Source organism: Brassica oleracea, chromosome C3 (assembly GCF_000695525.1).
Source record: "Brassica oleracea var. oleracea cultivar TO1000 chromosome C3, BOL, whole genome shotgun sequence".
Taxonomy (NCBI): Eukaryota; Viridiplantae; Streptophyta; class Magnoliopsida; order Brassicales; family Brassicaceae; genus Brassica; species Brassica oleracea.
In genome coordinates, this window is record NC_027750.1 from 64718269 (window position 1) to 64735555 (window position 17287).

Below are 17287 nucleotides of genomic sequence, written 5' to 3' on the forward strand. Positions count from 1 at the left end.
TGAGTGATGAATTCTACCAGGCGATGAACGACCCTTAGTTTTTTTTCCAGTTGTTGTATTATAAATTCAAAACTTATTTGTATATAAAATATTTTCGTATTGATTTATTTTTATTTTAAATTATAATTTTATTAATAAATTAAATAATTTTAGTTATTTTTTAATTATATTTTTTAATTCTGTAAAATAATAAAAAGAGGTAAATTCATAGCTAATGTACGACCTATTTACGTGGAAACCTTACGAGGAAATGACGAGAAATAATAAACGAGTATTTTACGAGGAAATACTTTTGTGGGAGTTACGTGTATTTTGCGAGGAAACACTTTCAAGGTATTTACGTGTAGTTTACGAGGAACTCGTTTCGAGGTATTTACGAGGAAATATAGCGACCTCCTTACGTGGAATATTTACGTGGTCTTTACGACGAAATGATGTGCTTCGTCTTTACAACGAAATATTGTCCTCGCTAAGTTACCACGAATTGGCGAGGAAATATCTGTTACGACGGATGAGTAACGAGCAAACGTGTTTCCTCGCTAATTCGTCGTAAAGCCTCTTTTACGACGAAGTCACGAGGAAAACCGCCCTCGTTAAGATTATGTTTTCTTGTAGTAGTGAAAACCTTTTCTGTAGTATTATCAAATTAGGAAACTTGGATTTGAAATTAAACACTTATTGTATTTGTAGACTACAAAAAATTCAATGGCATTGAAAAGATTATAAACAATCACAATTCATAAAACATCAACAAATAAAAATACCTAATAAACATATATATTCACTATAATTTAGATTTTAAAAACAGTGAGACAAAGGCAAAAAAAAAAATAAATTATAAAACATTAACTTTGTATTTCTTAGATTATATTTATATCATGTTTAGTATTTTTAAAAAGTTTAATATTATTTGATGTTTTATCCTAGTTTTTCATGCTTTAATATGTTTTTAATATTTTCATTTTGTCTTTTATATCATATTTACTATTTTGGTTTTAGATATTTTGTTTTTACAACATTTGTGATTTTACGGATCAAAAAATAATTTGATGTTCGTGATATACAAATACAACTTAATTATTTTAGGTTAGGAATATGATTTTTTAATTTTATGACATCTATTTTCAATGTTGTTTCACCTTTAATCTTAACTTTAATATTGTATTAATTTGTGTTGAGATCAATATTTTCAATTAGAATCAGAGAAAGTGGCTATAATACTAGTCATAAAATTATAAACTCAATATAAGATATACTTAATTATGAATTATCTGTCCAAGTTGTTAATCTCTATTGTTAATATCTATTTATTAATTAAATATTCTAAATATCATGATAAGTATATATATATTAAATTATATATATATATATATGTTTATTAATTATCTTAAATATATGTTAATCTATATGTATAAATGTTTATTAATTATCTAAAATATCATGATAAATATAAATACTAAAATAAAATTTGAAATAATAATATTAGTCAAACTAATTAATTATCTTAAAATCATGGAGAATATGATATATCAACAAAATCAGAAAATATAGAGAGAAATTGTTATGATTGTTATTATAATTTATGATGACATAAATATGTACTAAAATAGAAGATGCACATTTTTAAGATAGTAGAGTTGGTATATCCTAAGATAGTGTAACATCATAGATGGGTTTTCTGTTTGAGTACTTACATATCCATAACAATACAATATATTTAGAGGAATTATCTTTAGATTTTGGATAATAATTATTATTATTAATTTTAATCACTTATCGAATCACAATAATTTAAATTTATTTTTATTTCATAGCTAACTTATATTTTTTATTTATTAAGGGTATAAACGATATTAACAATTATAAATTTTAACGTGAGAGATTTGTTTTTATTTTATAGTTAATTTATATATTTCTTTCTTTAAGGTTATAAACGATATCAACCACTATAATGTTTACCGAGAGGGTTCGAATGAGAAAATATTCTCCTCCAGAAAAACATGAAAAATAAACAAAAATTAGATCTCGATCCGTGCAACCGCGCGGGTTTTTGTTTTCATTTATTTTTATATAAACATTTTGTTTTCAATTCTAAATTGGTATATATTATAATATATATGTGTCTATCAATTTTTAAAACATAATAAGTTTACGGTATATTTTTTTAATTAAATAGATTGTTTCAAACTTTCACATGTATTTGTATCTTCTTCTATATATATATATTTTCGGATTATTATTTTATTATTAAAATCGTAATTATATATATAAAGATTAGTAAAATATTGTTTTATTGTCATATTCAAAGATAGTGTAACATTTCACAAATTTAGAAAGTTTTTAAAAAATTAAGATTTTCGCTTCATAGATTTATATTATCGAGTAAATAATTAAACATTTAGTTTTTGTTTAGTTTTTAAAATAAACTATATAGTTTTAAATTTGTTTTCATTGGTTTAAGGTAGTAAATATTAATCATTGTTAGATAATATGATTTTTGTTATTTAAAAAAAAATTTATAATTTTAAAAGTTAACATCAACAAGTATTTAAATAATTAACATATGGAGGTATAGTATTATAATATTAAATTATATATATTTAATTTATACTATCTATAAATCCAATGGATCATCTATTATTTAAATCCAATTATTGATAGCCCAATAAAAAATTCTGTTATGCCCAAAATTTAAATGATAAGATTAGAAATTAAATGTAACATGGCTTTCTAGGAATAGGTCTATTAGGTCTATTTTTAAAAAACAAATAACACATGAATCAGGGTTGTGATTTTTGTTTTAATATATAAGATATCTAAAATCGTAGAGAAGTTGAAAAAATTAGAAAAGTCACTTCTTAAATAATAGTATAGATATAACAGATTAAGCTAGATAGTATATCACCATAATATTATTTTATTAATAGTTAATTTGTAAAAATTAGCCAAGATTATGCGTACATTTAAATCAGTTTAGATTATGCAGTTTTGTAAGTAAAGATTAACTATTTTTACATTATATAATAAACTCTATAAACTAATACTCGTAAAATTAATAAACACTATAAATTAATAAATAGTCCTGGTCTTAAGTTGGACTAGTATAAAATATGACATAATTCGATAAGATAATAAGATGATAATATTTTAAATAATATTAACTAAATATATTGTCCCATTAAAATCATAAATTAATAATTACCCTATATATATATTATAAATAAAGCATTTTATTGTTTGTTTGTATTCAAAATGAATTAATCTCTAATTTTAATTTTCATTTTCAATATTTTGGTGTCACTTTATCTAATTACATATAAAACATAAATTTTACCATACATATTTAACATACATAAAATATATCAAATAATATAATTTAAAAAAATTCAAATTTTTAAAGTTTAAATAATATATATAATATTGTGAAATAAAATACTTTTAGCCTTTAAAGAAATATTCCAAAACTATAAATCTAGAAAATGAAATTTTTTAAAAATTAATAATTTTATAAATAAATAAATTATCATAATTCTAAAATTATTAGTTTATAGAGTTTTTACTGTATATAGCTAACATCACGTTGATTTATGTTTACTAATAACTACGTGTTTTGTCCGTATATACAGACATAATAATCTTACACCAATTTGGTCGTGACCTTGTAAACCAAAAATATTCTGGTTAATTTTTGGTTAAGTTTCGAAAAGAATTGTATTTTCTGTGGTCAACACAAATGTGGAAACAGGAACAAAAATGTTGACCAAAGAATATGGCAAATGCAAAAATATAGTCATATATACACATATATAACGATTAGACCATTGGCCACACAAAAAAAAAAAAAAGAACATTGACAAGCCCACAGCCACGTACTAGATAAGTATTACGATTTAGGAATGTATTTTGGATATTTGTTCTTTGATAAAGCTTAGGGGTTATTGGCAAATGAATTTTCACCGAATTAGGAAATTTTGAGATTATATAGTATTGACTCATTCATTTTAACAATCTTAATAAAATCGCTCGTTATTAGTTAGAGAATTTTGAAAATCGATTAAAATCTTTTGTTAATCAAAATCATTTTTACTCATAAAACATAACTTTCAAAATATCATGTGTATCCATAAGATTTATAAAATCTATGTAACAGAAAAGTCTAGAAAACAAAATAATCATTCTTGCCAAATGTCTTTTGCACCTTCATTCCAAATTATATGTCTAAAATCATAATTAAATACATTTTATATAATTACCTTTTGAATGTATAATTATTTTTTATTGTTTTTCTCATTCAATAAAAAAATATAGAGTTTTCAAATTATACACTTTGGAATTTGATTTTTTATAAATTTTTTGAAATATTTTATATTTGTGATAAAAAAAACTTGTTAGGATCATCCAAAGAAATTTTTCAGCCATATATTTAATTTACAAAGTAAATGATTGAAAAAAATAATATAAATTCATGAAGTAGTAATCTAGAAAAGTTATGATCAAATTTTGTAAGTCAGCCTATACATATTTTCTTAATACATATAACTTTAAAAATCATCGACTTTTAAAATTCAAAATTTTACACAATTTTTGCTCCCATTAACCCCCTATTAGATTCTTTTTCCCTGGTGATTTTCCAGGAGAACAATTTATTGCACATTGGCTCATATCTTTATATCTGATGGATTTGCCAAAATTCTTGTCAAAAAGACATTGATTCTTTCTCCAAAAAAAAATTGATTTCTTTAAAAACAAAAACATTGATTTCATATGATTAGTTGGACGTTCTAACATCATGTTACGATGATCTAAATATCACATGCTAATTAAAAAAAAGAACTATATGTAGGTATACTATTTTGGAGTTTAATGCATAGGAGAAACTATTGTATAATAAAAATTTAAGAGTAGACTTAAAGCATCAATAATAATAATATAATTTTATTAAGTAAATAAACTTAAATATAAAATCAATTGCAAGTTGACACATGTTTATGAGTCTCTCGTAAGAGAGTTTATATACATATATATATATATAATAAAATCTTCTCCATTTTTCTACCCTTTCGCTCCCGCTTTCTAATTTTTTAAATTATTTTATTATTAAAAAACAGGATAAGAAACTTCACTTGCAAATGCTTCTAGCTTCAAACTTTTTTCTAAACTTCTAGTTTAATTTAATGAGTATCGGTTAACATATGTTTTTTTGTCAGCGGTTAACATATGTTTTTACAAGAAAAAAAGATAGTAAGTTAGCGGAAAATCATATAAATAAGAGAAATTGGACAAAAATTTCTATAAATTAATATTGTTTGGGATTGTGATATTTTATTAATTTATAGATTTTTTAATTTAAAAAAATTCATTTTTAGAATTTTCTATTTTTATAAAATAAAACATTAGTTTTACCTTATATACATTAATTAAATTTTAGAAATTCTACTTTTATATTGTCTTATTATATTATTTAGTGTATACAAAATATGTTTCATAGAATTAAATGTAGTTTTAGATATGATTTTACTAATATTATCTGAATACTTTTGAAGTGTTAAGAGAAAAATAAATATGAACTCCATTGTGAATATAAAACACATAATAGAATGTTTTGTTTGTACTTATCTGGAATAACCATTTCCAACTGTTGAATTAATAGATCAACTCAAAGAGTAATATGCAGTAAAAATCATAATGAAAGGGGATGAATACAAGATTTTGTGTATCTTCTACATGATTGTATATCTGATAAGGATATAAAAAAGGGTTTGCATCTTTTTATTATTTGTATGTTAAAGTTTGCAATCTAAAAGTTGAAACCAAAGTTAGGCAATAGTCGATCCTTCATCCCATTGTACACCTCTGTACGGTCGGGTATCACACGATCAATAATCGGTTCATCATGCCGGTACATAAAACCATGATTATGGTTAACCGGAAAACTCTGCAGCTTAGAGAGTCCAGTCATATAGAGCAGTGCCATATCAGGGTGTGGCTCCAAAGAAGAATAGCAATACTGACAGGCCGAAGAGGAAGAAGGAAGCCTGCCTAACCGAGGGGTTTGAGACACTGAAAAGCCGGAACGGTTCCTTGGACCGGATCTATTGCTACTGCGTCCAGTTGGTATTGGGTGATTGTGTTTCCCATCGTATGTGACTACCAGTAACTTCACATCATCTGCTCCTCTCTCCACATGTTTCTTCACATTGCACCCACCGTATGTGCATTTGTAGTAACTCCTGTGAAAACCATTTATACCATAATCAAATATATATATATATGTGTGTGTTTAGATTTAGCATCGAATATCTAGGTTTTTCCAAATGCCGGACTAATTTTGGAGTGAACAGTTCTCATGCTTTAAGAGTTTTCCACGAATGCACCACATATCATATATATTTGAAAAAGATGATGACCTCGGATTTGAATTCCCATTGACAATTTTCCGACCGTATTTTCTCCACTGATAACCATCGTCAGGATTGTCTTCTTCGCATTCCATCCGAAGTATAACCCTTTCGTCCTTTCTTGATCTTTTGGCTCCGAACATGTCTGATACCTCATATTTCCTGCAAGAGAATTAATTGTGTAATTCAGGTTAATTTGGTTAAAATGCTAGATTAGTATTACTTGTATTCTTAGTTAACTCGGGACCTTCTCTTTCGAGGTGGAAGCTCATCAACACTGTCATCTTCTTCATCTACATTTTCGTCTTCCTTGTATTCTTCGTCCTCCTTGTAATCTTCGTCCTCGTCCTCGCTGTCGAGGGAGATGATGTTCATGATATCGGTTTCATTGGCAACTTCATCAGATTCAAAAGAAGTGACTAAAGGAGCACCAATGAGATCAGCATGAGATTCATGAGATGGGACATAAACAGACTCTTCGGTTGGAATATCATAAAAGCCTGTTTCACATGTAGAAAAGAACTGATAAATATAAGAAAAAAAAAAGTAGGGTGGGCATTTCGGTTTAGTTATGGTTCGGTTGGGGTTCGGTTCGATTTGGTTTATTTGGGTCTAAGAAAACTATAACCAGAGTCAACCCAAATTAGTTTGGTTTGGTTTGTGTTCGGTTCGGTTTAATTTGGTTTTATTTATGTTCTTTCAGTTCAATTGAGGTTATTTTTTAGTTTTGTCCTAGTTCAGTTACAAAAATATAATTTATAAAAACATAAACAAATCATCATTTGACACTAAATCATTATTTTCTTTGTATTTAAATGTAAAACCAAACATCACAATAAAAATGTAAAATATACAATTCAATAATTTTATATTATTATCTTCAAACCTAAAATAAATATCATTAGTATTTTTCGGGTTTAATGTTAATGTATGAGATTCATATTTTTTTATTTTACTTTTATTTGTGTTTATTCTATATTAAAATATATAAAATTATGTTTAGTTGTATAGGTTAAACAGTTAAATATATTAAATCTTAATATTATTAGTATATTAAATTAATCTAATTAAAAATTGCTTTGTGTTTTCGTTTGGTTTGGTTGTAAAACCAAACCAAATCGATATATTTGGGTTGATAAAATCTTGAATCAAATGGTTTAGACATAAACTTTGGATTGGTTTGGGTCAGTTTGGTTTGGTTCGAATTTTCTGCCCACCCCAAGAAAAAACGAGAAAATGGGAGCTAAACATGAGAACAAGCAACTCTATAACCTTCATGATGAGGCATATGATCAAAGTTCATCGGTTGATGAGGAACATCGTTGTTGAATATCATCGTGGTTGCATAGTCGCCACCAGAACTTTCCACCATCTCCGGAGGCCCGTCATTGGCGACTGGAGACTGAATGATATGCTAAAACATTTTTTTTAAGTATGATAAATATCATAGGTGAACAAAAAAACAAAGTGATAGATTCTATGTTTGCCGATATATAACATCTACTTTTTATATTTTTAAGACCTAATCGTATTAAAAATAATATACTGAATTATATTCCAAAATATTTGTTCAACTATATATTCGTTCAACTATTTCTGATATCTTTATATATATGGCATTGTTATTTACCTGTGAAAAAGAATTAGAGAACTTTTTTGGAGACTGCAACAGTGCAGATGGGCTAAATCCTGGAGAGACTGCGATGAGAGGAGAAGGGACATTAGTCTGGCTTCTAGAAACAGCAAATGGACTCATGATGTTCTCTGTCTCGAGCGGTGGAACATTAAATCCTATTCTTGAAGATACTCTTTCGCCGAGACTAGATCTTTGTTCGGACTGATGATCAGTGGATAAGTTGGTTTTAGGGAAGATCTGGCTGATCGAATTAAGACCATTGTCGGTTTGCTCCAGCATCGCTCGTACTATTCCATCGCAATCACTCATTTTGGGGGGATTCCAAATTTCTATGGAGTTTCCACTCCAATCACTCAATTTTGGGGGAGAAAACCCTGAGATGTCAAGAAACACACACAGACTAAAACAAAAAGAACATGCATTAAGATATTTATGTCTGGAGTCAAACACACACAATCACTCATTATTGAATATATAGTTTACTTAGTTACATATAGATGTAAAGATCAACCATTTTTTAAGGAGACAAAGTTGTTAATAGATCATGCTGGAATGTTGTCATCGAAAACATAAAGATATTTATGTCTGGAGTCAAAAATTAAAAAAATTGTTTGTTTAACTATACTAGAAGAAGAACGTGAACCAGCCCATTTAGTAGCTAAAGTAGTCCAAATCTTATTTATCATACTTCGGAATTGTATCCATGCATGGTTGTTTAACCCCTTGTACAGTGATCTAGTATCCTCTCTTCAATCAATATAAATGAAAGTTTGACAAAAAAAAAAAACATATAGATGTAAAGAAGAAACCTTTTCTTCAGAGAAAGCTAGCTGAAAATTATGATGAAAAGGAACAGATATGTGTGCTGCATAGGAGAGAGTTGGTGTTCTTATAGTAAAATTCAACAATTTTATTTTGGTAACAATTTATATGGTCAAACTTTCTTCATCCAAAATGTCAAAAGAGATTTCTATTTTTTTTTTCTTTCTTTCTTTCTGGTTTTATGAGAGGTGTATACATCGGTTCGGTTTTATCAAAACAATAACAAAAACTAATGAAGAAATAAGATCCGGTTTTTCCTGTATTTGAAAATATATCAAGAGAATTAAGAATATTATTTTTGTTAAATATAAATTCAGTATATTATATTATATTATATTTTACTAATTTAAATATAAAGATGCTTAAAATAATTTCTTTTAACACAACTGTGTTTACTATATAATAAATATTTTAGTTAATGATTAAAATATTTTAGAGATTATTTATCGTTAACTAAATCTAAATTCGACGATTTTCATAAAATAGTGAATTCAACTATTAGACGATCCATTTAGACAATAAATTTTTTATAGTTTATACTGTAGAGATTTTAGAATTCAAATCTAAATCCAAATTATACTGCAAAGTTTTAGAATTCATTAACTAAAAAATAAGTTTAAATAAAGTTTAATTGATTGCAAAACTTGACAATTGATTTTAAATCATTGATTGAATAATACCCCCGAGGCATTTTTGAATTTATTTATTTATTTTTATTTAGTTGCACGTACGTTTATTAATTTTCAATAGATTTTGCTTACTTTATGGGTTTCATTCATTCTAGAGATTTTTTTTGTTTTCAATTTGTTAATTTCAGTTAAGACAAGTTAAAAGATGTCAAATCCGTCTCCCACAATATTAAATTATAGTTTATAATAAATTTACTGTAACTGAAACATCAAATTAGTAGATGTTATATACCAAGCTATACTAATTTGCGTATCACGATAATTTTATATTTTTAATAGTTAAAAACAAAACTTTTTATAAGGAAAAAATTCTACGGCATATATATTTTAGTTAGTTTTTGATCGAATGGTTAGTTTCTCAAGAAGCGATAACAAAAAGTGATCATATTTCGACCGCTTGATCTTGACCTTGTAAACCAAAACATTTTTGGTTAATTTTTGGTTCGGTTTCAAAATATTTGTATGTTTTATTGGTTAACCACAAGTGTGGAAATATCTTTAGGAATTATTATTTCTATATATTATTATATTTTTTACTTAAGAGTCAATAACATATATAGACAATGTTGACCGAGGAATATGATAAATACATAAAAAATTTAAAGGCAAATGTAGTCAGAGTTATAGATTATACCATCACCCACAAACTAAGTAAGTATTAGGAATTTAGGACTCAGGAATATATTCTATATTTTGTAGACAAGGTATATATATAAAGTTAAACATATTATTTTTTTCATGATATCACATTATCAAGTGGTTTATAAAAAAAAATCACATTAATGTTTACAAATATATACTTACAAATTAATATAGATTAAAGAAGAACCAAATTGAATGAAAAGAACAAACTTATGCATATTTTGGCCTAATTAAACTAAGAAAAATAGTTAGTTCAATTTATAGGAATTGTTTCAATTCAATATGAATTTTTATAACAAAAATATATGTTAAAGTAAGATTACAATATAATGTTTATAAAGAAAATCTATATAATTTTAATACATATAAATTATAACCTATTTAAAATTTTCTAAAAGGTGAAAGCAAAACATTGTGATTTATCTATTTTATGACAATTTAAATTTGTGTACGGGTTTTTAGAATACTACTGGTTATATTGGCTAATGCAACTCTAATAACATTAGTTTTTTAGTTTTTTTATGAAACAACATATATTAAAATTATAAAAATTATTATAAAATATATTTAGAAAATACTATGATTGTAATTTATTCAAAACGAAAAAAAAAAAGATTCAAAGATAAATACAATCCAATATACAAAAAAAAACTGAAATAATTTGAATTGTTATCTATGAAATGTGAATTTTTTGAAGAGAGGGAAAGCTGAGGATTTTTCATCACAGTTGTATAAGCTTATAAGATCAATAACATACATATTTTCATACAAAAGTCATAAATAAGCAAAGCTAAGAAAAATAGTTAGCTCAATTTAGAGGAATTGTTGCAATTCATTATGAATTCTTATACCAAAAATATATGTTAAAGTAAGATAACAATATAATGTTTATAAAGAAAATCTATATGATTTTCATATATATAAATTATAAACTATTTTAAATTTTCTAAAAAGTGAAAGCAAAACATTGTAACTATTTTATGAATATTTAAATATGTGTATGGGTTTTTAACATGCAACTCTAATAACATTAGTACTTTTAGTTCTTTTTTCTGAAATAACATATATTAAAATTATACAAATTATTATAAAATATATTTAGAAAATACTAGGATTGTAATTTATTCAAAAAGAAAATAAATTATGATTAAAAGATAAATACAATCCAATATACCAAAAAAAACTGAACTAATTTGAATTGTTATCTATGAATTGTGAATTTTTCGAAGAGAGAGAAAGCTGAGGCTTTTTCATCACAGGTGTATATGCTTATAAGATCAATAACATACATATTTTCATACAGAATTCATAAATAAGCAATTTTTTTACAAATCACTTATTGATATGTTACTACTATGTGATTTTCCCGTACATATGCACGGGCTTAAATATTTACGTAAATAAATTATAATAATTGATTTAATTATAAATTTTAAATCTATTTATAATTTATGTACATAATTAAATATTACTTTAGATAATATAATTTTACTTATACATGTAATTTTAGGTGACATATATAGTCGGTTTCGTTATCATTTAGATATATTAGATTATATTTATTCTTCTAAACTAAATCATAACTTTTGTCCTCAATTGGGTATTTTTTTTAATTAATTGTGTTTGCTTCATATAGTTATGTGTCTAATATTTGTAAATATATTTTTGTAAAATCATATATAATTTGTTATATGTAATTTGGGAAAACAAATAGAAAATGTATATAAACAAAAATGGTGTGCTTCAAAAAGAAAACCAAAAATGGTGATTGTCTCGTAGTTATATAAATGAATTTTAATGATAAGCTTTTGGAATATCATGCACTTTTATAATTTTCAAACGAACTAACTCATAATAACTGGTTAATATTTCATTTAACTTATCGATTTGGAGATGTATAAATGAAATTAACTGATAATATTTTAAAATTTCACACATGGATACAAATATTTTAAAAAATAATTAAATTCTTTGTTTTTAAAATTTATCAATTCAAATCATTATATTATTTTGACGTATGAAAATGCACAAATATTATGAAACCAAAATCTAAGAATTCGGATTTGTATTTACGTTTTAAATATAGTAAATAATTTTATCATATATACATATATGGTTAAAATAAAGATAAAAAGGAAACTTAAATCTTAAATAAAAGAAAAGGAAATTAGTTTAAAAATAATAATAATAATGGCAATTACATATAATATATTTATTTCATTAAGGTTAACCTTGTAATTAACTACTGTAATAATTGATGTGAACGCGACACGTAGAAAACTGACTTCTCAAATAATATAATAGAGATAAGATGTTTGAGTGCAGTTAACCAAGGGTCACGCCACACACTCGTAGTTTCTCCATTACCAATGGCTTTTCCCAAACCTTTGAGGAAAAGGTCTCTTCCCAACAGTACTCCTTTCCAACCATGCGATGAAGATGCAGTGGGAGTGGTTCTCAGGAAGGAGCTCTTGATGCAGTATTGTCCTCTCAAGACACGAGATAGGAGGCAATCGGGTTTAGTTACAACTCTCCAAGCTTGTTTAGCGAGGAGTGTTGTGTTAAAAGCTTGTATGTCTCTCACACCCAAGCCTCCTAGAGCGCCTTAGGATTGATGATTTTGCTCTATGAAACCCAAGACATCTTCCTTTCGTTTTCATTTGTATCCCACCAAAATCGTGTAAGAGTCGATCGGATTCGCTTACATAAACTCATAGGAAGCTGAAAGCAAATCATAGTGTATGATGGGATAGCAGTACAGATGGACTTGAGCATTGCTAGTTTACCCCCACTCAAGAGCCGTTTCGACGACCAGCTGTTTGCTTTTAGTTTGATACGATCAACAATGCTTGTGAAGAGTTTTTTTACGTCTTCCAACGTGTTCGGTCAAGCCCAAATACTTTCTCACTCCTCCTTCATTAGCAATACTGTGGATATAATGAACACTAAGGTGTGTCCTCTGTGGTGTTTTTGCTGAGAATGAGATAGATGATTTAGTTGTATTAATGTTTTGGCCCGTTGCTGCCTCTTACGTTTGGAGTATATCCGCAAGAGCTAGGAAACTATCACTGTCTGTTTTTACGAAAAACATAGTGTCATCGGCAAACAATAGATACGTGGTGAATGTCTCCCCGCTCTCAGACCCGTTAGATGTCCATTTTGTTGGGCTTGCCGCCAAAGACCGGAAAGGATTTCTCTTCATAGTATGAAAATACATGGTGAGAGAGGGTCGCCTTGTCTAATTCCGGGGGAAGGGATTACTTTTCCATGGACTGAGTCATAGATGAGGAATGAATAAGAGACCGAGGTTATACAAGTCATGATCCTCGGTGCATAGATTGGGTCCAAGCCAAAGTGTAGAAGCACAAACTCGATGAACTTCTATTCTAATTGGTCGTAAGCTTTTTCATGTCAGTTTTAACCAGTGGCGGAGCCAGCCGAAAGATTCACCAGGGGCAATATAATGTTTGAACTTAAAATCATGATGGGCATTAGAAAGGATTTCAACACTTATCCTAAAATTTTCAAAAAATCAATGAAAATAATTTGTTTTCCAATAATTCATGTGGGGCAGCTGCCCCCCTTACCACCTCTCTATCTCCGCCACTGGTTTTAACTACCATAGAGCAATTTATACGGGCTTCGGAGTGCCTGAGGAATTGTAGGAGTTCATGTGTGAACATATTATGTAAATTCTGTTCGTTTCAATGCAACATTTGCGTATTTTCATACTCATGCATGTGTACTATATTTATGCCAAACAACTTACTTACAATGTTGAGTGCATATTATGTAAACATTGAAAAGAATCAAATATTTCGAAAAGGTTACTACATGGGCTTTTTTTTTTGTCAACCCGTTACTACATGGACTATAAGAAAAAACCAAACATAAATTAGGCAGAAAGTAGGCCATTACTTTCTTTACTTTCTTTGGAAATTAGGCAGAAAGTATATTATGGATATGAGACTAGAATTTGCGAGTATCCATAGATTTCTGGGATACCAGCAAGACCAGTCCATCCTATTGCATTGGTAGTTCATCCAAGGATGATGGCAAGTGGTTTTATAAAGATATATACAATGAGAGAGAGATTGAAAGGATTTCAAGTGAGAGAGTGATTTCAATCAAACCAAATATAGTTCTCATTGTTGTCTTCTCCTATAAAACTCACGCATTCGAAGTTTCAAGTTTCAACTATGCATAATACATATCTAGTTACCATATAATATTAATGCTAGCTATTATATATAACTATTTTATCAAATAAATTAATTTTGGTATATATATATGATTCCAACACGTACCCGCTTTATAACGCTTCCGCGTATCCGCTTCCGATTCCATGTAACATAAATGACATTACATAAAGCTATCGGCTGGTACTCCGATACTTGCTTGGGGCTGGCCAATTTGGGAATGAGGCGGATGTTAGTTGTGTTTGAGATCGAGCCCAGGGATCTGGTTCTAAAGAAGGCCTGGATATCCAAACATATCGCAGGGCCGACTGTTTCCCAATGTGACTGGAAGAAGCATGCGGAAAAGCCATCCGGACCAGAAGCTTTGTCCGGATATATCGAGAATAAGGCGAACCATATCTCAGCTGGAGTAGGACTCGCTGTAAGAGATGTATTTGTAGACGCATCAATACATGGAGCTATGGCCTTAGATACCGTTACTTGTGGTTATTTCAATTTGTTAAGGGGAGATACAAAACCAAAGTTGTAGTTCAAAAAACAGATGATGAGACAGTATGTGTCATGGTCTTGCCAATGTATATGACAATGCGGGTGTATATGAGAATCCTGGAAAGGTTGAAAAAGAAGGGCTTTATCAAGGTATTTATGGTTTCTTTACTCACATAAGTAGTTTTAATGTATCTTTGTTTTAACTGTTCCCTTTTCTGCAGGAGTTCTCGAAAGAAATCTCCGGTACAAGCTTTGAATTTTAGATCAAATTGACATCCAATAACATGAGGATTTCTGGGGAAAATTTTGCATAAAGCTTTATGTCTCGAGTTGGCATTTTCTACAACGAGAATGTATCTCTTTATCCCAAAAGAGACTATAACAGGATACAAGTCTCCACTAGAAAGAAAGTGAAAATCCAGATTCTTCTGTCTAATTCCCTTCTTAACCATAAACGTATACTAACTTCTACATCGGATTTTTTGCAGTAATTGAGGAGTTTTTACAAGTACATGGTTACTCAATATGAGAAGAGAAAGGTAAGAAAAAGCCAATGATTTTGTTTTTCCTCGTTGCTAACAATGATTCTCACTGTCTGATATATAGATGTACATATCAAAATTGAAGAAAAACTGGAGGCTGAGCTGAACGAACGAAGCCACAAATGTTTGTTAGTCTCATTAACGATGGAAAACTCTCTTTGGGGGTGGGGGTATATTCAATATAAAGTTTTAAAGTTTGAGGTGATTTGATTTTTAATAAGGTTTTAGATGATTTCAATCAATTGGATAGTTTAAAGTGATTTTCGTTAAACTACTTTAGAATATCTTATCACCTAAGACAATAGATTTGAGTTTTAATTTTTTTTAACTAAGAAACTCCATCCAAAGACTCTAAAATCACTTGAAAACGTTAAAACTCCACAACTTAAAATATTTTCAATAACAGTAGATTTCAGAGTGCTTTATGAAATGTCAAGTTCAGTAACAGTGCATTTTAAATGAGTTTTTAAAATTCATGTTTGAATAACAATGGATTTGTCATTTTAATGCAAATCGCCAAAAAAATGGTTGAATACACCCTCCTTTCGAGGAGTTGAAACGTAGGGGTTTGACTACTATGGAATCTGTGGAGATCTTATCATTGCTGATAGCAACGATTATGCTGCAAATAGAACTAGAAGAAGAAATTAAAGAAATAAAAGAGGAACTTAAACAACTGAGGGAAGCAAAGCAAAATTGGCTCTGGATTGAAGAGATGTATGCATTTTTAAAGGTATATGATATGAAGAATTATGAAAAAGAGAAATATTTTCTCAAGTTAACTTGAGAAAAAGACTTCTACTAAAATGGGTGCATTGTTAGTTGGGCTTTACAAGGAATTAAGTAGTAAGCAAAGAAGATCCGACGACTAAAAGAAGCCTTCTAAAATGAGCACACGGTTAGCTTTTGCAAGGAAATAAGTAGGAAGCGAAGAAGATCCGACGATGTTTAGTCTTTTTACCTTCTGGTTTATGTTTGCATGTACACACATTATTTGACTGTGCAGCATTTTGTTATTGAGTGGTCGCGGCATAGCTATTAAAAGTTTCTGGCCTTTGTGCCTGCGGTCGCAGCATTCTAGCTAAAATCTTATCCAGAACTCGAGATTTTCTTCCAACACCGCCTCAAAATCTGCACTAACTTTGTCTTCCATAGTTGGAATCTTTGTTCTCGGATTATCATCAACACTGCAAATTTCAGCCCTAACCTCATTTGACTTTGTTCTTGCAGGTGTTCTCTTCATGTCTCTACTCCTTGTTGATGTGGCGTAGTGGCAAACGAAAAGTTAGAAGGTGGCTAAATGCTCACACTTTCATGTTGTCCTTGACCTTGTTCCAACTGGTTAATTTTATACTTCTACCCGACGTGGGGAATCTTTGTCTGGCTCAAGCTTTTGGCGTAATGATTGAATCTCTACATCTTTGTAAGTAACAGCGTTCTTGAGTTCTCTCAACTGTAATGCCAGCTCAAAGAACCCTTCTTGGCTTTAATCAAACATACACTTTTCATCACTGTGGTGTTTTTCTCCGGCTGCGAATTCAGATTGTGTTCATACCATGCGTGTAAAGAAACACATCCAAAGGAAAATACAATGACACTTTGTTAGTTTAGTCAACTCTTTTTACATGTTTTTTGTTTCATCACTTTCCCAGACCAGGGGATAAACGATATTAAACGAGTTATGTGAGAAAATGATCCATTACTTCACGCCACAGATCCACCAACCGTTTTTCAAAATCGAAACTTACAAAAGTTTACAATGAGGAACTTCTCTTACCGTGCTTAACAAGTTAACCAATGAACAGAAAAAAGGCGTCCAAGCGAAAATCACAAACTTAACAACAGGAATAATTTTTTTCTTCTCGATCTA

At 28.6% G+C, this 17287-nt stretch overlaps 1 protein-coding gene across 3 annotated transcripts; it reads right to left on the bottom strand.

Moving 5' to 3' along the window:
* Positions 1–5779: 5779 nt before the first annotated feature.
* On the bottom strand, positions 5780–8882 carry LOC106333706 (probable WRKY transcription factor 10). 3 transcript variants are annotated; one of them, XM_013772125.1, is made up of 6 exons: positions 8844–8882; positions 8029–8434; positions 7671–7800; positions 6646–6898; positions 6408–6560; positions 5780–6230 (listed from the first exon to the last, which is right to left on the bottom strand). In XM_013772125.1, the coding sequence occupies exons 2-6, from the start codon at positions 8341–8343 to the stop codon at positions 5798–5800; spliced, it is 1284 nt and encodes a 427-aa protein (XP_013627579.1). In that variant the 5' UTR covers positions 8344–8434; positions 8844–8882; the 3' UTR covers positions 5780–5797. The 3 variants fall into 3 exon arrangements, with proteins under 3 accessions (XP_013627579.1, XP_013627578.1, XP_013627577.1); XM_013772124.1 differs by lacking the exon at positions 8844–8882 and adding an exon at positions 8723–8780 and having other exon boundaries at positions 5798–6230; XM_013772123.1 differs by lacking the exon at positions 8844–8882 and adding an exon at positions 8723–8780 and having other exon boundaries at positions 5798–6230; positions 7671–7812.
* Between the last annotated feature and the right edge of the window lie 8405 nt (positions 8883–17287).

Bases quoted from the DNA above. Each gene is read 5' to 3' on its own strand.
- LOC106333706 (XM_013772123.1), bottom strand. The intron at 6,561-6,645 runs GTCCCGAGTTAA...ATTCTCTTGCAG, and splicing joins CTTCCACCTCGAAAGAGAAG to GAAATATGAGGTATCAGACA. The intron at 6,231-6,407 runs GTCATCATCTTT...TGGTTTTCACAG, and splicing joins AATGGGAATTCAAATCCGAG to GAGTTACTACAAATGCACAT.